At 43.0% G+C, this 20,835-nt stretch overlaps 1 protein-coding gene and 1 long non-coding RNA gene across 6 annotated transcripts in view; both read right to left on the minus strand.

Annotated features, from left to right (window-relative positions):
• Positions 1-934: 934 nt before the first annotated feature.
• LOC142491535 (uncharacterized) overlaps positions 935-20,835 on the minus strand; it is a 258,875-nt gene continuing 238,974 nt past the window's right edge. Inside the window, exon 2 of the long non-coding RNA XR_012800421.1 lies at positions 935-4,147. This is a non-coding gene — a long non-coding RNA (uncharacterized LOC142491535). The remainder of the gene's footprint in view (positions 4,148-20,835) is intronic.
• Positions 935-20,835, minus strand: part of CORO6 (coronin 6) — a 69,618-nt gene continuing 49,717 nt past the window's right edge. For all 5 annotated transcript variants that reach the window (XM_075594244.1, XM_075594241.1, XM_075594245.1 and 2 more), the window contains 4 exons: positions 20,546-20,691; positions 10,103-10,160; positions 7,916-8,146; positions 935-6,868 (listed from right to left, as the gene is read on the minus strand). In XM_075594244.1, the coding sequence (XP_075450359.1) occupies positions 6,746-6,868; positions 7,916-8,146; positions 10,103-10,160; positions 20,546-20,691 (558 nt within the window). In that variant the 3' untranslated portion in view covers positions 935-6,745. The remainder of the gene's footprint in view (positions 6,869-7,915; positions 8,147-10,102; positions 10,161-20,545; positions 20,692-20,835) is intronic.

Genomic DNA, 20,835 nt, shown 5'->3' on the forward strand with positions numbered 1-20,835 from the left:
CCTTGAATATTAAATGTAATGGTTTGGCTATTACCGAAATTTCTGAACTCTTGAATGTATGCCATCGGTGCCAGGGGCCTTATTTACTTTAACTGACCACTCATGAGTTTCATCCCACCATGTCTCAGTAATGCCTATGCTATCATACTGCTCCTTTGTAGCTATTAATTCAAGCTCCCCCATTTTACCTGTCAGGCTTCTTGCATTAGCAAGCATGCATTGAAGTTTTTTTCCAGTCTGTACTATTATCTTATCTGCTCCTTCCTTTCTACGCCAATTTGATTTTGTCTTTAGATATTATCTAGTATTATCTGTGTATACTCTTGGGTCCTCTAGGGCAGTGTTTCTCAACTGGTGGGGCACAAATGTCATCAAGATGGGACGCTGACGGTGCTGTTGGTGATAGGACAACTGTTTCGGCAACGGCGCCCCATGGAGCAGTAGCGCATTAGTCACAGCAACTTCCAACCAACTGGAGGAGGGAGCTGTGGAGTCACAGGACCAGATCAGCACTGAGGAGCCTACCTCACCCCAGGGTAAGATTTTTTCTTGGGGGGATGGGGTGTTGGAGTGTAAGGAGGAAAGAGAGAGAAGGGGGGATAGAGAGAGAGAAGGGGGAGTGTAAGGGAGAAAGAGAGAGAAGGGGGAGTGTAAGGGGGGCTTGATGGCAGTAGTCTTTAAAAAAAAAAAATAGACAGTGGAAAAAGTGGGGTTTTGTTTTCATCATGGTGGGACCAGGGTTTTTTTTTTACAAAATGGTTGATGGGACGTAAGATGCAAAAGGCTGAGAACCGATGCTCTAGGGAACATGGTCTTTAGCAATCCTGGTCTACAGCTTGGAGAATTATTAACCCATTGCATTGCGTAGCAGTTAGGGATAATAATATGGGCACAGCAAGTTTCACAATTGTATGCACTACGAACAAAAGCACAATGATATGAAACAGGTTTTTATTACCAAGGATTGGACAGATTCACTTGCAACAATTGTTTTGTTTATTTTTTTTAAACCCCCCCCTGAATACCGGAGGGTTTTGCAACACTTTGCAAAGCACACAGCTGATATGATATAGACCAGGGGTAGACCACTACAGTTCAAGGGCCATCAACAGGGTAGGTTTGCAGGATATCCCTACTTCAGCACAGGTGGCTCCATCTATAGAGCCACTGATTGAGCCACCTGTGCTGAAGCAGGGATATCCTGCAAACCTCCCCTGTTGGTGGCCCTTGAGGACTGCAGTTGGCCAGCTCTGATATAGACTTTCAAATACCTTCGGGGAATAAAGTACGTTAGAGGAGAAAAGCATTTTTTCAGAGACAATGACATTACAAAGCAAGATGTCATGCAATGACACCGACAGCCGGAGGACATGGCGGGAGTGAGAAAGGGCTATGTAGAGAAAACGGGTTAGGGAGAAAGGCATATAACTGGACATTACGCCATGCCTACAACATTGTAGTAAGAAGGACGAAGGGGCAGACATGGTAACATATGTGGTCTTCATCTGCTGTCCAGTGTCACAAAAAGTGGTGGTATTCAGCTTTACTGCAGGGGAGCAGACATTTGAACCCCTGTAGTGCCGAAATGGCCAGCAATGCTCAAATGGCCCCCTCATCACTGAAGGTGGCAACCACAATTTAAAAAAAAAAAACAACAACAACTCTGGGTCATTTGCAGGGTACTGTGAGACGAAAGACCTGGGTTTCTATCACACAAATGACCAGGAGGCAGTTGGCAGGTAAATTTATAATGATAAGAAAGGGTTGGGATTACTTAAAGTAGAGAGAAAGGAGGTGGGAAATGTAGGTTTCCAAATAATACTGAGCAGTACTGAGCACATGACCACCATGCTGCCGCCAACTTCACTTTACTCTGAAGAGCATGATATAAAACCCTGTTTCTTCTTCTACCTGGGACGAAGTTCAGCCCCATAAACGAACACATTGAATTCATGGCGGTGGCGTGTTCAGTAGGTTATATGACAGGTACCTTACAAACAGAATGTAAAAATCAAGATTCAAAGTAAATTATGGTGAGTAAAAGAAGTGACAACAAACCTCCACCATAGTGTACATACAGCAAGTAAAGATATCACTGGTGAGGACAGTCACATCTTGGCATACAGTGCTTCCACTGCAGCAAGGGATTCTGGGTAATGACATGCAAATGAACACAGTGCTTCTTTTGAACCTTTTGCTTCTCATCCATTTTAACATGGATCCCTATAAACTATATGCCTGATATATTGCACAGCCAATAAACTTACTCACAGACAGCTGTTTTGAGCTTTTGTGTCTCATTAGTGCGAGGATGGTTATACAGGCTGGGATAAGTTTTAACCACACCTTAAACAAGTTATGGTGAGTAAAAAAAAAAAAAGTGACAAAACCCCTCCACTGTACAGACATGTGAATGTGCTCACAAGTGATAATTTTATTTACTGTACAGTGGAGGGTTTTCACTTGAAATTTTTTTACCCACCATAACGTATTCAATGTCTGGTTAAATGAAGATTGAAAGTAAGTTCTGGTGAGTAAAAAAAAAAAAAAAAAAAAAAAAAGTAACAAAACCCTCCACCATACAGTGTACAGCAAATAAAAATACCACACTGCCGTCTCAGACAGATCCACAAGCCTGCCTTTCCCCATTGTCTCTTAGCATACAATGTTTCCACTGCACCCAGGGATTCTGGGTAATAACATGCACATGAGCCCTCTGTGCATAAATCAAGATTCAAGTTGTCCTGGTGATGTTTGTAGAACACTGTAACCTGAAACGCGGTGTGTGCGTTTTACTGCCCTCATTTCTGCCGTTAGTTACTTGCTATGTGAATAGATTGGATTAGAGCAAAAAGTTAGAGTTCCTCCCCATTATTCTTGTATTTACTGGTACATAAAAGCCTGTAATCCATATAAATTAATAATAATCCATATAGAATTATTTCTTTTGAATGAATATATCATGTATAATGGAAGGGACAGCCCATCCCATGACCCAAGTGAACTGGCTGTAACACGTTAAAAAAAAAAAAAACCCATGTAGGTGATGGACACTTTATATATGTAAATTATACGTATTTTCTAAAAACATTTTTTTTAATAGTTTCTCAATAGTAACCAAATGTTTTGAAGTGTTTTGATAATAATGTTTAAGTAGTCTTCTTTGTGATAAGATCAGATTCATTGTTGATTCAGAGTTTTTGCCATTTGTTTAGTTTGGGTAACGATGGCAGTACAATTAGTTTGGTCATTATTGTTCTTCCCCAGGATTTGTTGAGATAAGATTCCAAGTAAACAAATTTGAAGAAGATAGTTATTTAGTAATTTTTACACCCCTACCACACAGCCATAGAAGCTATTAGAATTGAGATTACTATGGAATAGGGGAGTTCAACAGTAGATTCTGAATAAATCAAGATAATCCATAGTGGAACATTTTCAACTTTTTAAACATCGTCTATATTTCTGTAAGATACTTGTGTCTGATTGTGTTAAGGTACAAATTGCCTAGCTTTATTCCATCAACTACAGTACATTGTCATTTATTAAATTTGATCTGATACGGTCTGCAAGATTTAGCGCCCTCCTCTGGCGGTATGAGGCATTGTATTGTTTAATTCTCGGTCACCCTAATGTATCCCTAATGTATTTCTCTGGACCCTCAATCTGTAAGGATAGTGATAAGCGTAGTGTAAAAGATCTGTGGGCAGGGGGAATTACCAAGGTTATGCAGTTGCAAAATTGGGGCAAAAACTGTGCAAATGAGCCGTATCAGATCAACACAAAAACATGGCTTTCAATGTGATTTCCTTTCCTTGATAAATATGATACTAATTTCTGCCCTGGTTTTAGCACAATTATGCAGGTGGTGGACATGTAAAGAGACCTGTGTTAGCTCTGAGCGTTCTGGTGAAGGGCAGATACACCACTGCTTCTGTTGCTTGCATTTTATGTCATATCATAATATAACCAGGTAATTGCACTATCTGCATTCACACTACACTTAGGATCATAACCTTGAAAGATGGTTATATTGCTTACACCCAAGGAATATCACAGCAGTCCCATTTTCCAGTACAAAATACGTTTGTTTTTTTTCCTTCTACCAATGACATTTTGTTTCCCTTTTTCATCCTGATCACATTGTCTTTTTTTCATTTATTTATATATATATATATATATATATATATATATATATATAAAGTGTTCGACAAACCTATACATTTGCTCGCCCCGGGCGAGTAGATTTTTTTTGTGTGGCGAGTAGATTTTTTGGGTGATTTGTCAACCAGTGTGTGTGTGTGTGTGTGTGTGTGTGTGTGTGTGTGTGTGTGTGTGTGTGTGTGTGTGTGTATATATATATATATATATATATATATATAACCACATATAAATATTTTTGTGGGGAAAAATACCCACAACTAGCATTTTCTAAAAAAAAAATTAAAAAAATGATAATTTTGGAACTCTAACATGATCACTGCAACTTTGGAATTGCTTCTGCACATGCTTATCCTCTAACAGAAGCAGTATGTGTTGTGTTATTATTATTATTATGCTTTTCACAGTAATGCTTTCAAGCCCAAGCTATAAAATGCAACTTGAATGATGAATTCGCTTTTAAGCTACTTCTGCGGTAAGTAGAACTGCACCTTTAACACAAAGCAAAAATAACCACGGATTACTGTTCATATAATGTTATCAAGAGGGATTAGCGTAAAAACGTGAGTATTGCAGGGGGTAAACAATGCAGTCTGCGCTCCGTACTGTGCTGTACTCGTTTCCTTCATAATACACATGCATCCGATTGAAACCCTTCACTGCTAAAGGAACCACGCTAATTCAGTGCTGTCCCTACTTGCAGAAAAGAGGCTGTGGCATATTTCCTGCACACACTTGTCTCAGCTACATCTTTCTTAAAATATAAAATACTTAGAAATGTACTTTAACATAGTTGAGTCAGGAGGCAGCCATCTTTTATTAGTGGAGGGTCTGTAGAGCAGAGCTTTCCTATGATTCATCATTAATACATCTTCTGGAGCAACGCAAATGTGGCTTCTTTCTGGGGTCACATGAAAGTGTGTGTGGGAAATACAACCAGAACTGCAGGAAGAGGCTCCTCAAGGTGGATAAGATCTGCTGCAGTCGGGCACTGAAAAAGAAGTACGATATAACTTCTGTCCGCCACGGAAGGAGCAATTGGCGGAAGAGTCCATAAAGGGGGCCAAATTCTCTCCTATACTCAGCACACCATGGAGCACCCTCCTGCCTAAATCCCCTGTGGAGCAAAAAACGAAGATGAAATGTGGTTAAACGGAAAACCAGAGGGATTAGTAATGAATATCTACACACTTCAGCCTCTTTGACACTTGCAAAGTCATAAACAACTTCTCCAACCAACGACAGCTGGTTCCAGAATCCTGGAAAGAAGTTAACATCTGAATCATTTTAGATTTCATTTTGTATAGCTGTTCAATGCACATATACATTTTAAGGGTGTATTCTGACTTTAAGAGAAGGAGAAAAACTGGAAGAGCACTACTGTAGGTATCAAAAAAGTAGAAAGCGCTCTGTGAAGCATGAAACGTTGGTAGGGCTCTCCATTGCCCTGTTTCTCCATGACCAATAAATAATCTTTTTATGGGATACGCACCCTCCTTTCTACTTTTTTGATACCTACAGTAGTGCTCTTCCAGTTTTTCTCCTTCTCTACTAGCCTACCCCTTGGATGGAAGCACACCTGGGGACACCTCACCTTTGGATCGCATGGACTGTGCAGCACTCCGAGTGAGTCAATCGCTTGCTACATGTTTTCCTGTTCAGGACTTTATTTAGACAATTGGTACGTTATAGGGTGTTATTATGCTCAATCTCCCTGGTGTTATTGTTAACAACAGCGTCACTTATTAGTGAGTTTACCATCTGGGACTGCAACCCAGTACCTGTCTTCTATCAAGTTTATGTTTAGGGGTCCCCCCTACAAGTATCTGGTTATTCATTCATTCATTTATCCTACTGTTGGGGTCTTTAGTATTACGCAGTCACATGGTCTATTCTGACTTTAAAACTGAATATCATTTTCTTCATGTACACAAACAAATATATGCAGACTGTGTTGTTTAACTACTTTGTTAACCAGGGGACCTGAAACTTATTGCTTTTGCTGAAAAGGGCTAAAGGGCTTCTGCCATTGAAAGTCCAAGCTGTATTCTCCTGTGCCTTCCCATTGTTCACTGGCATGGTCACACAGTTTGCCTCAATGTAAGAACGCTGGGGGTAGGGAAAACAGCAATGCAGGAGAGAGAACTGTGTGTGCTTCTAATAGACTGGTAGTATTAAGTCCCAATACCATGTCGTCATGGATTCTTGCATACAATTGTGGCATTAGCTTTGCTTCCAGGATGCGAATACTCTGCTCCATCATGCAAAGCGGCCCACTGACCTCTCTCCATGTGGATGCAGCTTGAGGAGTCTTTTAGTGCTTTGAAAAACTAGTCCTTCCCCCCCCCCCCTACTTCCTCAGGGCTGGCAGAAACCCTTTTCTCTGGCAGAGGGTCCCTGCAGACGCCTCTAACAGCGAAGGGGCTCCAGAGCAGGGCATTGGGTAAGGAAGTCGGTTTGGAGTCCTTAAAGTGGCTCCTATCCGTCCTGTACAACATAAATCGGGGTTTGCTTGGCAAGAAGGAAGGGCATGTGATTCTTGTAGTGCATTCTGGGACAGATGTGGGTGACATTCCACTCTGACTCAGTCCGTGCCATTGGAAAGTTCGTGTAGCTGGTTTTCCAGATTCGAGATACGCTTCTCCTGGGACTCGACAGTCGTCCTCAGGCTCTTGATCTCATCCAGAAGGTCTTCAAGTGTGACCCGCTTGTGGAGAGAAGGGGAGACAGAGTGAGAGTTCAGTGAATAGCAGCAGTTAGTGGATCTGTGTGCTTAATCTTAGCGATACATTACACTGCTTTTGCAAAGCCCTCTTCCAGTGAAGGTAGTAAAAGAGCAATCCTATTTGGCTCACAAACAAATTGTAAATATTTCAATGGATTGGCTCCCCTAAACAAACCTAATTCTGCTGATCAATATATTTTTTTACAGCAATTGACCAGGGAAGTCCTCCGGAGCTGTAACCACACTACAATTTTTGGTTTTGTTTTTTTTGGGGGGGGAGGGGGGAGGCTGTCCCCAAGTTACTTACTGGTAAAGTTGCTAATTATGTCCTAGATTTTTTTTTTAAATGGCGTCCATGGTCATCCAATTTTGGACCGCGGTACCCATAAGAATAGACGGCCATTCTGATTTCTCAAATTGGGGCTGAGACGCTGGCAAGTAAACCAGTACGTTTCTCAGGAACTAGGGGGCACGGAGCCAAAAAAACAAAAAAATTATATATATTATATAGTTACGCTCTGGTTTGAATTATGCAAAAAAAATCTATTTGGAATTTTTTTGGGGGCAGAATTGGTGCTTTAAGACACTGATATAAAAGGGCCTCCATTGTGTTTTGCAGACTACACCCCTCTGAATGTGATGCGTTGCCTCCAAACTGTACACTCCAGCCTACTGTCCAAAATGTGCAAATACCTTTCAAGGAGATTTGTTAGGAAAATGTAAGATCATTTGATTTTGCACTGGCTTAAAGGATTTGTTTTTTTCGGAAGTGGAAAAGGGACATATTTCAGCAAATTGTAAGAGTGTCCGTATACAATCTGGCAGTGAAAGGGGTATAAAAGAAAAGTCTGCAGCGTGTGTAACTGAAGATATTTGCATTGGGAGATGTTTGGAATGTTAGGGAGTAGACCTGTCTGGCTGCGGCATTCAATCAGATTTAGAATGATCGGTGAGTGAGGCCGATTAGATGAAAATGTGTCTCCCGTAGAACCTATCATCGTTTATGTATGTGAGGTCTTGGAAACTCACGGAGAAACCTGTGTCACAGGAGGAGTAGCTCCTTCGTGGCCCAGATGGAGGTTTGTTGTCCAGGATATTTTTCTTGGTGACCTTAAGCTCCCGGTTCTTTATGGGCACATACCCCTCCCTCAGGGACACCAACAGAGGGTCAGCATCCTGTCCTGAAAACCACTCCTCAGCCTCCAGGGCTGGCTCAGGCCCTGGCGTGTCTGGATATAGGTCATCCTGGAAAAGGTCTGACTACAGGTGAAAGAACATATGGTTACACAGAGTGAGAGCAGGAGATGCAGATAGAGGAAGGTGCAGGGAGCAGAGAGAGAAGAGCTTGGGGTGGCGGAGAAAGCAGACGGGCAGTAGAGGAGAAGCTAGAGTTGCAAACAGAAGACAATGTTACAGAGAGAGGAGAGAGTCAAACGGAAAACAAAGAGTAGAGAGGGCAAAGGGAAACAGAGGAGATAAGAAAGGGGGCAGGAGAAAGATTGGTGAAAGGAAGTTAGGGTCGAGGGGGCAGAGAAGTAAAGTTGTGCAAATCATTTTCACACTTTGGACAAATTGTAGACATTAGCAACCCTCAAAAAGTTGCAAAATTGACAACATTCACCAAGCGTCACTAATGTACTCAGCGTGAGTTCCTTACTTGTTGAATTTTTGCAACGCTTTCGAAATGGGGCGTTTTTCACGAAGTATGAAAATGATGCTTAAAGTTCCCTTATATCAAAGGGGAAAATGCCGGTGAAGATTTTACAACTTTTTAAGTTTCTTAAAATGCACAACCATTTGCAAAACAAATAGTCACACGTTTGCACGTCTCTAGAGAAGAGAGGCCAGTGAAAGAGGGGAGAAATGGATAACAAAAAGGGGAAAAAGTGAAAAGGCCAGAGAGAAAAGATGTCAGATTATAGACACTGGAGATAGAGAGGAGAGAAAAAGATAAAAGATAAAAGAGGAGATAGTTGGCAAGAGCATAGCATGCGTGGATCGTTGTATGTGTGTCTGTGTTAAAGCTATATCATGATTTGTGTCTGTACTATGCGTCCATCACGGTCTATATTTATCTCACTGTGCTTGTGAAATTGTGCATTGGGGTTGAAGAGTATCAGGTGCACTATGCAGGCATTTGGGGTCAGCATGTATAATGGACATAGGGCACCATTAACATATATGCTTTAAGAGGGGCCAATACCACATTACTCTGCAAAGCGTTACTGGACCCCTGGCAACAAAAGGGTCAAATTTGTGCTTACAAAATATATGCCCTGTCTGACTTCCCTGGAAAGCAAAGGCCTGATTGACAGAATTCTCCACGATTCATGGTGAGTTAATGCCTTGTGTTAAAAGTTAAGGGGGCTTATTGTAACGTATCGATCAGGTGTTTCAATTCACACAAGTGGTAGATTGCACGAACCCGACGATTCAATTTTAAACACGCGTAGTGTGCAGAGTGGCAGGGAGCGGAAAACGCAATACCCTGATTCAATATGGTGAGCTGCGGGGTAAAGCTTGGTTAATGATGTGTCCATTTTCATACCCTGGAATTGCAGTGTTAATTGCATCACGCAGGCCTGTCCCTAGGTTATGTGCCACCCGTAGGCAAACACTTAAGGCCGCCCCTTTATCCAACCCCAGGTTTGAAGCAGGGGGACTCAGGAGCTCAACCAGGTTGATTTCAGCTGCAAGAACTCCCTGCTTCCTGAGATACTTACCTCTGTAGGTGCTGCTAGTATCTCTTGCTGTTTAAATGTGCCACTGGCCAATAAGAAGCTGTGATGTCATCCCTTGCGGCTTCCCATTGGCCCACATGACGTGGGACATTATAATATCAGGAGATACCAGCTCGCCCTACGGAAGTCTCTCGGGAAGCAGGGGGTCCCTGGAACTGGAATCAACGCGGTTCAAATCCGGAGACCTCCTGCTTCCCACCTATTAAAAAAAACATTGCCAGAAGTGTCCACCCTGAGACATGCCGCCTCTAGGCAGTGCCTTGCCTGAGGTAAGCCTAGGGATGGTCTAATTGCATGTTACCCCGCCACTCACCATATTAAGTTAGGGCCAGTGAGGCATAGACAATGCCGCTTACAAGTAACAAGGAGCAGACTGATAGCAGACAGTGTGAGGGAGAACATAGCATGCTGAGTGAGAAGAATGTGGTTGCAGGACTAAGTGTGTGCGGGGAGCTTGTGATGTGTCACACTGCACCTTTCTTGGCACGATCATGATGATGGGTTCACACTTCCTCTCGTGCAGTTTGTAAAACCTGTGGAAACCAGTAAGCCCCATTACACTTTACTGTGTGCTCATTTGTATGTAATTTCCCAGAATGCCTTGCTGCAATGAAAGCACTGTATGCTGGGAGATAATGGTGAAAAGCAGGGTTGCAGACCTGTCTAAGACATGTGAATGTGCTCACAAATGATATTTTCGTTTGCTGTATGCTATACAGTGGAGGGTTTTTGTTCACTTTTTTTTTTTTACCCACCATAACTTATTTAAGAGGTGGTTGAAACCTATCCCAGCTTCAAATGGCAAAGCCAGTATAACCAGCTGCACACTGATGACACAAAAGCTTTAAAAAGCTGTTTGAGTAGGTTTACTGGCTATACACTTTAACCCAGGCTGTTCTGAAAAGCTGTACAGGCAGTCCTCTGTTATCCAACAGAATCCGTTCTGGAAGTAGCGTTGGATAGTGAAACCGCTGTAAAGTGAGTCCCATGTTAATCGGTGGCGGTGAGCGTTGGATAACACATTCAGGCGTCGGATAACGGCCCATAGGATTGCGTTGGATATGCCATTCGTTGTAAAGTAAAACGTTGGATAGCGAGGACTACCTGTATAATTAGGGTTACCACGTGTCCAGTAATGGACTATCTGATCCTATATCTGTCCTGTTGCTAGGGGGCTGGGAAGCTTCGTCCATCCTGATTGACGGCTTCTGGGTTATGCAGCCAATCATGAGGTGGTGTCAGGAGCCTGGGAGTGGGGCCAAGGACATGAGGAAACTGTGTGTGTCTCGAGCTTGTCACACCTTTCACTATTGTGTCCAGCATTTTTGGAGAAGCCACATGGCTACCCTAGGTGTAATGTGGCAGTCATAAGCTTATAGGGGTCCATGTCAAAATGGATTTGAATTAAAACGTGACACAGTGTGTTCATTTGCATGTCATTCCCAGAATCCATTGCTGCAATGGAAGCACTGTATGCTAGGAGATAAGGGTGAAAAGCAGGGATTACATCCACAACCAGTTTATTGCTCTCTTGGCACATTTCACATCCTTTTAACCCAATGTTTAATCAAAACCCACGTTAAACCTTTGTTGATTCCAAGTTTTTATTTTTTTAAACGTTGCAAACTGCCTTTGACGACTTATTAACATACCCTTGTATACTTCGTATTTAAAAAAAAAAAAAAAAACTATATTCTTAAGGTAAATATTTGCCAAAAAAAATGGAAGTCCTGTGCCACGTTAAATCCCAGAGGCAGATCCTACACTGCACAATTGTGGGTTATATATATTAATCTGCAAGTCGATTGGCGCACTATTGCACAGAAACTCCCATTAAAGTGATATCCATGACAAAGCGCCGTATGGGAGCAAAAAGGCTGTCAGCATGTGGGATGATTTATCCATGGCCCTGCAGGGATTAACATTTTTGCCAAATAAACTGGCGGTGTCAGGTTTAATTTCCCTTCTTCGAGATCTATTTTTATTGTTCAATAACAGTGTGTTTTTATATAAATATGAGTGCCCCAATGCTGTTCTGTGTCTTGGATATATGCAGCTGCTGACTGGGTGCACTGGACGGGATCCACCTAGACGGGAATGCTTGGAAAAGGTATACATTTCTCACCATTATTTGTCTTTCTCCGAGTCCTTCCATGACAGTACACATGATGTGGTTTATGCTCCTCGACCTGCATCGTAGGACCGTCTTTGCTAAAGCATTTAAAAAGGCCCCTCTCACCTGAGGTCCCCAGTCATACGTTTAGCCAAAACTGCAAAAAACCTTCCTCAAACACTATTATTTCATAGAGCACAAATACAGTCTTCAAAAAATAACTCTTTGGGCCGGGAAAAAAATGGTGTACTGTCATGGAAGGACTCAGAGAAAAGTATACATTTCTTACCATTATCCATCTTTCTCAGAGTCCTTCCATGACAGAGCACATGATGGGGATGAACAAAGGCAGTCCAAATTAAGGGTGGGAAGGGTTCGGAATGATGGCTTTCAAAACCTTTCTTCCAAATCTAGCCTGCTCAGAGGTAGACACATCTAAACCTATAGTGCCTAATGTACGTATTCTGTGAAGACCATATAGCAGCCTTACGTACAGTAGGTCTTCTGAGGCGAAGTAGCTATAGCTCTAGTAGAATGGGCCTTAACCACCAACGGACAATCTAGGTGACTAAGCTTATAAGCCTTTTGGATATATTATCTCTTCCATTGCTACATGGATCAAACTGAGGCAGGACAGCCTCTTCTGTGACTGGAGAACAGTACAATCGGTCTGAACGCCTATAAATCTGAGATTTAACAATGTAATGAGAAGGTTCTAACCACATCTATTCAATGAAAATGCTCCTCTTTTTGTACTCCTGGGATTTGGACAGAATAAAGGGACAACTATATTCTAGTTCATGTGGAAGGTCGAGACTACCTTAGGATGAAACGGAGGTACAGGTTGCATAACTATTTTATCTTGGTGAACCCTGAAATAAGGCGCTTTATAAGAAAATGCCTACAACTCCCCAATTCTTCTGGCTGAAGTAATAGCTGTAAAGAATACAGCCATTTATCTGATAACTGAAGTAATAGTTCAAAAGGAGTAAAAATAATGCTTCCAAAACAATGTTTAGGTCCCAAGCAGGCACTAGGGGCCGAAGTACAGGTCTGAGTTTCTCAACTGCTTTGAGGAAACAGAAAAAAAACGTCCTTGTCATTAGCTAAAAAGGAATTGAATAAAACACCTAAGACTGTAACTTGGACTTTAAGAGAATTAAGGCTAAGGCCTTTATCAAATCCACTCTGAAAAAAATCTAGTACATGAGCCTTGGCTTCCGCGGGATCTAAGCCTAGTGACACACCAATTGGAAAAGACGTTCGATATACTACAGTATATTTTGGACGTTGATTGCTTTTTAGCATAGAGCATATAGTCTGGACAACTCGGTCCAAAAAGCTCTTCTTTTTTAAATAGCGCATCTCGATCTCCGTGCCGTCAAGGCAGGGAATGCTGGATTTGGATGCCTTATTGGGCCCTGTGTAAGGAGATCCATTAGTGGAGGTAACTTACAGGGAGCTTATATGGACATCTTTAGCAGGTCTGCAAACTATGGCCTTCCTGGCCAGAATGGGGCTATAAACTATAGCCTCTACGTTTTCTCCTGATTTTTGTTAGCTCTCTCTGAATTATGGGCAGAGGAGGGAAAATATATACCAGTGGGGAGTACATTGCTGTATGGACATTACTTTAGTTAACGTCGCTTTTTTATTGAGATTTCAAGAACAAAAGACCTGGAGTTTTGCATTTTTTCCTGCCGCTATAAGGTCTATTGCTGGGATCCCCCAACTGGAGGTCACTTGATTGAACACCTCTGGCTTCAGAGACCACTCCACTGGGTGGATCTTGTGACAACTTAAGAAATCTGCAAAGATATTTGATTTCCCTGATATATACAACAACCTTATGTGAGGAACATAATTTTCTGCCCAAGACAGAATCTTTCAAAACTTATTTCAACTCCTGTGAACTCCTTGTGCCTCCATGTTTGTTCAGGTAAGCCACTGCTGTGGCATTGTCAAGTGAGTCGGTGAGTAGTTCCTTGAAGGAGAGGGGAGAAATGGATTCTTGCCCTAAAAATTGCTCTGATCTCCAGGACATTTATTGTGTGCGAGCTCACTACTGCATACCATTTTCCCTGTGAAAAGGTGCTTCCCAGCAGGGCACACCAACCCTTTTAGCTGGCATCAGTAAAGAGGGTGTGCCCAGTTCCGATCTCTAGGGTTCTGCCTTTCATGAGTCGGAGGGCTTTTCCCACCATCTCAAACTCTTTGAAGTGAGAAAATATAGATTAATCTCCTGTGCATGATTTTGTGGATCTCTGTCCCAATGCCTTAAACATTTGGTTTGAAGTGCTCGGATAGGGAATTATGCCCACGGCATTGCTTCTATGGCCGAGGTTGTGCACTGGCCTGCTGAAACAGGATGGCTCGGACATAGCTCTTTCGCTGTTCTGGAAATTGAGGGCTTTTTCCTGAGGTAAGAAAACTTTGCCGTGCTGATATTTACCTGGTATTTAACCCAGAAATGTTCATTGACGGAGATGGCAAACTCTTCTCCATATTTATAAGTCATCCAAAAATGTTGGAGTTCTTTGCAGAACTATCTTCACATGTACTTTTGCTTCTGGAAAGATATGGGCTCTGATTAGAATGTCGTCCAGATAAGAATGAAGATGCCTAGCTTCCGGATGTTCTTGGGGCTGTGGCTAGCCCTAAGGGAAGTGCAACAAACTAGAAAAGAGTTTTCTTCACACAAAATCTTAAGTACCTTTGATGGGACACTCTTATAGGGCTATGCAGTATGCGTCCTTTAAATCTCTCCATACTACAACAAATCCGGGTTGAGGACTATGGATTATGGACCTAAGGTATTCCATCTTCAAGGAGCTGACACTTAAAAACTGGTTGACGAATTTGAAATCTAGCATGGGACGGAAGCCACCTGAGGCCTTGGGGACCATGAAATGATTGGAATAAATTCCCTTCCTGATCCCGAGGAACCACCTGAATAACTCCTTGCTGGCACATCTTGTGAACAGTTTCCATCAAGGCTAGCTGTTTGTCTTGCCGTTTGAGAAATGATGAGATAAGAAAACAGTTATTTTGGGGAACCTTGTTGAATTAAGACATAACCGTTTTTGACAATCTGCAATACTTATGCATCCATTGTGATGTAGGTCCACTGATCCCCGAAAAGCGATAGTCTTCCCATTACTGAAAACTTCAAGGACGGGACCTGCTGATCTTCAGAAAATGGGGTTCTTAGGAAAGGATCGGCGAATGAAGGGTTTTTTCCTTCCCCCAGTCTGGAATGATTGAGCAGGCTGGAAACTATGCTTGGGGTATGCTCTGTTGTCACGAAAGAAGCATCTGTCCAGATAAGGACTTTTGAAGTTATTTGATTCTTGTCAAGGCAAGGCATTTCCTCTTCTACCTGAAGCTTTTGCTATTACAGTATGAAGTGTCTCCACGAACAATGTACCACCTGAAAAGGGGAGAAAGCAGCCTGTTTTTAGAAAAGGCATCAGCAGCCCAGGATGGTAACCAGAGAGATCTTCTGGCCCAAACCAGTGGAGCAGAGGACCTGGCCATAAGCTTGATGGCATTGCATGCGGCATAGCACATAAAATCCACTGTTTCTTTTACAGGAATACAATCTTTCTGGACGCTTTGCCGGTTCACACCAGATTGTAGCGGCTCCTCCATCTAGGCCATTCATAATTTCATGGTATGGTCCATGCATCTTGAAATCTGCTAATAGTGGAATACGGTCTTTTGTGTTCACACTGCTTTTCTATCCATGGGATTCTGGAAGGACCCATCCTCCATGGGAATAGTGGTTCGCCTTGTAATTCTGGCCACGGCTAAATTAATTTTAGCATTACTATCTCGGTGTTAGGTATGCTGAACAGAGAAGGGGTTACATCTTTTCAAAACACTGTGATTGAAAACCTCCTGTCCTGATGTAACAACTCATTACCAATGATGTCCTTGAACACTTGGTGTATAGGAAAAACCATTAATTGTCTTTTGAGGTTCAAAAAACATGTGATCCAGTGTGGTAAGATCTTGCTTGACATCTTCAATGTCCAAAGCCTCTCTCATACCTTTGAATTTATCTAAAATTTCCACGGCTTCCTCTTCTCTTATGAAGACTCTTGCCAGAGTAAAAGGTATTTTGAATATCAGAAACTGCCGGGGAGACCATGATCTCTTTTTGCCTTATTGGTCTTTAAATTGCCTTAATGCAGACAGGGCAAACCTTTTTAGCATAGTGAGTAGGTAGTTTTGTTTCACATAAGACACATATAGCAGCAATACAGTGCTTGGATTTGGTTGTAGCTTTCCTTGGTTTAGCAGCCACCTGTTAAGGAGGCTATGATTCCACCCTACTGTATGCTCAGACGTATTAGGAGTCGACAGATTCAGGAAGCAGCAAAGAGCAACTGGTTATCTACCCTAGAACAAGTAGGCCCAGGCCTAAGCCAACAGAATTTGGGGGGCAGCAGAATTTAGAGACGACATGCCGGCTTGCTGCCCCGCGCATGCGAGAACGATGCTGGCCGCTTCCGCACATGCTAGAGCAGCGCTGGCCACTTCCGTGCATACGCCGCTACCAGCTTATGTGCGATCTCCGCTGGCCACTCAAATCTCGACAAATGCACCCGCCCCCTCACCTGGTGCAAGTGCATTTTGCCCGTTGTCGAGTGCTTACTGGCGATGGGGTGCGGCTGTGTCTCCCGGTATTCTCTTGCAAGTCCTGTGACTCCCTCTGTAAATCCCATGAAAATGGTTGCGCGGCATCGTTGCCAAGACAACGGGATGCTACATGACATTACGCAGCGTCACATTGCTATGGCAATGCGGTATCATTTGACGCCACGCAGTCATTTTCACGGGAGTTGGAGGGGGAGACATGGAAGTTGCATGAGAATGCCGGAGACGCTGCTGCACCCCGGCGCCAGTAAGCACTCGACAGCGGGAGGGGGGGGGGATGGGAGTGGAGTTACATTTTTTGGGCCAGTGTCTTTTTTTTCGGGCGAGCAACATTTTTTACAATTTGTCGAGCCGTGTGCATGTGTATGTACATACACACACAAATCAAATCAAATCAGCTTTATTGGCATGACGAAAGAACATTTCAGTATTGCCAAAGCGTGAATAGTAGGGGGTGGGGGACAATAATTACACGAATACTAGGAGGGAGGGTATAATGCTTGCACGGTATATGGGTAACAGTGTCACACAGGGGTGTGGGGGTTAGTGGACGTCTCTCAGCTTGTGGCAGGTGCTGATATAGTGTGCAGCCAGTTCTGCTGTGGTTTCATCTTCTCCCAGGAGGATCGCTATTTTTTGGTTCTCTATATTATTAAAGTTCTGGATAACAGCAGTTAGTTTCTCTAGGTGGGCACACCTCACTTCAGAGTATTGTGTGCAACGCAACAGGAAGTGTGTTTCATCTTCTATCCCTCCTAGCTCACATCTTTGGCATATTCTCATCTCCCGGGGCTTCCAGTTCTGTCTGTGTCTGCCTGTTTCTATTTCTAGGCTGTGGGCACTTATTCTGTACTGGCCCAGGGTCTGTCTCTGTTTTGGGTCTTTTACCTTCAGTAGGTAGGGTGCCAGAGTGTATTTTCTCTGTAGGCTGTGGTAGGTTTCCAGCTTCTTTGAGCGTTGGATATCATTTTCCCACATTGTCACATACTGCTTCTTCATTTCGTTGGAGATTGAGTTGATTTCTTTTTTCGGCAGGTTGTTAATCTATGTGGGGTTTTGTCCTTGGAGTGAGAGGACAAGTTGTTTGATGGCACATGGTTTAGTGAGGATGTCCTGGCTTTGCATTGCTCTGTAGCAGTAAGACTGTGGATGGCTCTTGTTTAGGTGAGCCCAGAATGTCAGTGCTCTCTTCTGTACAGTGAGCAGTAGAGGAAAGCAGCCCAGCTCAGCCCGGCATGCATTGTTTGATGTACTCCTGTGTACTTGGAGAAGGTGTTTGCAGAATTCCAGATGCAGTATTTCTGTTGGGCTGGTATCCCATTTTGTGGAGTCTGGGTATCTTACAGGGCCCCACACCTCGCTGCCATACAGAAGGATGGGTGTGATGATGCTGTTGAATATTTTCAACCAGATTCTTATTGGTGGTTTGAGGTGGTACATCTGTTTCCTTATTGCATAAAATGCTCTGCGGGCCTTCTCCTTCAGTGTATTTATAGCCGGGTTGAATTTCCCTGATGAGCTGATTGTTAGACCAAGGTATGTGTAGCTCGCTGTCTGTTCCAGTGCATTGTCCAGTGCACACACACACACACACACACACACACTCGGCCCGACAAACTGGGCCAAAACCCACTCGCCCACCCCAAAAAGTCACTCCCCCCCACGACACATACCTGCAGCTGGGTCAGGTTGTGGGGTCCCGACAGCGTCGTCAGGCCTTCAGCTGGCTTGTGGCCTTTAAAATCGTGTTTTTCTCCTGCAGCACTACTCAAAATAGCCACGCGGTGTCAAAAAGGTGCCGCGTGTCCATTTCGAATAGTGCTGCAGGAGAAAAACATGATTTTAAAGATCGAGACGGAGAAGACCGGGAGACGCCGGGGAGACACCGTCGCAGGTAAGCAGTCGACAGCGGCCACACTACAGTCGCCCCGGGCGACCGCAGTTGTCGAGCCCTGTACTAATATATATACACACACACACATACATATACATATATATACATACATACTATTGGGAAAACCCTGGCGCATGAAACTGAATTGCAGGCAATAGAATTTTATGAATAAGTATAGGTGTACCGAGGTTCCTAAGGACAAAGTGTAGGAAATCTTGTTTAAACTAAAACAAATTTATTAAAATACAAATAATGAAATATAAACAGTATAAGTCAAATACATATATAAACCTGAAGCTTGATTGAGCTCAATCACTGATGTAAATTGGTGAGTAGTCTAAATAGACTAAAGTCCAAATAAATTCAACTTAGTATTTGAACTGAAAAACAGTAAAAATCAATAATATAAAGTAAAAGATCTTCCAAAACGTGTGTGTTTTTCTTTTCAATGCTGTAGTATAATCCTTGTATATTGGATTGATGATGGATTCTACAGTATACTCCAGCTGATGTATGGAAGAAACACAGTTTAAAACTTTCTTGGAGGATTAACAACCTCTATTCTCGCACTGAAACATTTTATTCAGTGTAGAAATGTGCAAACCTTGATTGAAGCTGCCTTTAGTTGTACATTTCATGAAACACTCTTTAGGTGAATAGTATAGATAAAAAGGTGATTATTACCTTTTTTTTGTGCGTTCATCTGTGTGTCAAATATTTGTCACTGAAGGGTGTACATGTATGTCCCTTATTATCTGAATGTTGATGCTTGTGTTAGGAAGATGACAATGTGTCCTACAGTATGCACACTTCCGGCTTCCGATCCAGGCTGCTGCTGTTCGTATGGTGTTTGCCGCACGTGGATGTAACTCTTCCGGTATACATAGTTTTACCTTGAGAGTCCGCCGCTTGAACCACCATGCCCTCCGGTTACTTTGGCCATTCGATACTGTGTGTCTTCCCCGGATCATCCACCCAAACAGGGTAATTTTGTAGCTCCCCACCGCAGATGTTTCTCTGCCGTCAGCGCAGTCTTCTCTCCACGACCGCAGCAGCACAGCTGATCTCTCTGCAGTAGCCGGGTTGGCGCCAAATACGAAAGTGATCATACAGGTATTCCTACGTATGCTCACAGGGTTGAGGCTCATCACCCTACGAGTTTCTGCTTTCGGCTTCCCCTGAGGAATAGCAGCCCAAGAACCGGCTCCAGAGGCTCAGTTTAGGAGAATGAGCCGTTTGCGCATTTGTGCGGAGGGACCAGGCTATCCAGGGATATATCCGACCTTAACCAGAGGATGTTGCCAGTACATGCACCATCTCAGAGGAACCAGATGATTGGGAGTCGTCCCCCGCTAGCTGCAAGGGCCCGGAACGTTTCCAATATCTTGTTTCTCCCTGTCTGAGAGAAATGTCTACACATGCAGTTAATAAAAAAAAATGACTGTGGATCTCAGGTGGGAGGAGACTTTTTTTAACGCTTTGGCAAATACCGTCTTATAACGCAGTAGGAGGGGCTTAAACCCCATCATGTGTACTGTCATGGGGGACAATAGAGAAAGTGATAGATTACACAATTAATTGAACCCCGTGAATTTTTCTGGTAGGTCATATTTCTCCACCATTGGGGCTGAAGGAGTGGCTCAGTGAGTAAAGGCTCAGTGAGTAAAGGCTCAGACTCTGAAAACATGAACTTGAATCAGGGGAACTTGGTTCAAATCACCGTGTCAGCTCCTTGTGACCTTGGGCAAGTCACTTTATCGCCCTGAGCTTCAGCCAGCAATAAATTGATTGTATGCTCTGCAGGGCAGGAACTCATGCCTGCAAAAACTATACATAGGGCTATACAAGAAAAAACATAAGCAAAGAGAAGAATAACACGTAAGGGTGTGCAGTTCTGGTCCCACTGAAGTCAGTAGGCATTTCTGTACATTAGTGCCCCGATCTGCATTATCACAATTTAATGACCCCTCCTCCCTTTTCCCCCCAATGTCATGAGCTAACCTTCATTTTATTTTTTAATTTTACAATTAAGAGAATTTTCTAACTTGGAAATCTAATAGATCTGCCTTAAACCCCACACTATTGAAACAGAACAAAGTCAAAGAGCAGAACTCAGCAAAGTACTTTATACTGGCTCTGTCTGTTCATAGAGGACGCACTTCCTCCTGCAAGAACAAACTCGCTCACTACAGACAGGGCCCTGCCTCAGGTCTACTCAGTGCTGTTTATGTTCGTCCTACCCAGCTTACCTGGCAATTTCACATTTACTGACATCCAGGCCCCTCTTGGGCATGAAACCCATTCCTCTCTGAGGCTCCTTGCTGCTGTAAGTGCTCAGGTAATGGACAAAAGGCGCCTCGGCTGTTATCTCAAAGTAACGGATGCTGCTGTCACCCTTAAATTACACAATTAAAAAAAATAATAATAATTAAAAAAAAATTAAAAAAGATCCTAGCAATTACTTTGTATGGGAAAAACAGACAAGCAAATCTCTGCAAAGTCATATCATTTTAACGGAGAGAAAGGATCCATGTAAAGA

Source organism: Ascaphus truei, chromosome 3, assembly GCF_040206685.1.
Source record: "Ascaphus truei isolate aAscTru1 chromosome 3, aAscTru1.hap1, whole genome shotgun sequence".
Lineage (NCBI taxonomy): Eukaryota > Metazoa > Chordata > Amphibia > Anura > Ascaphidae > Ascaphus > Ascaphus truei.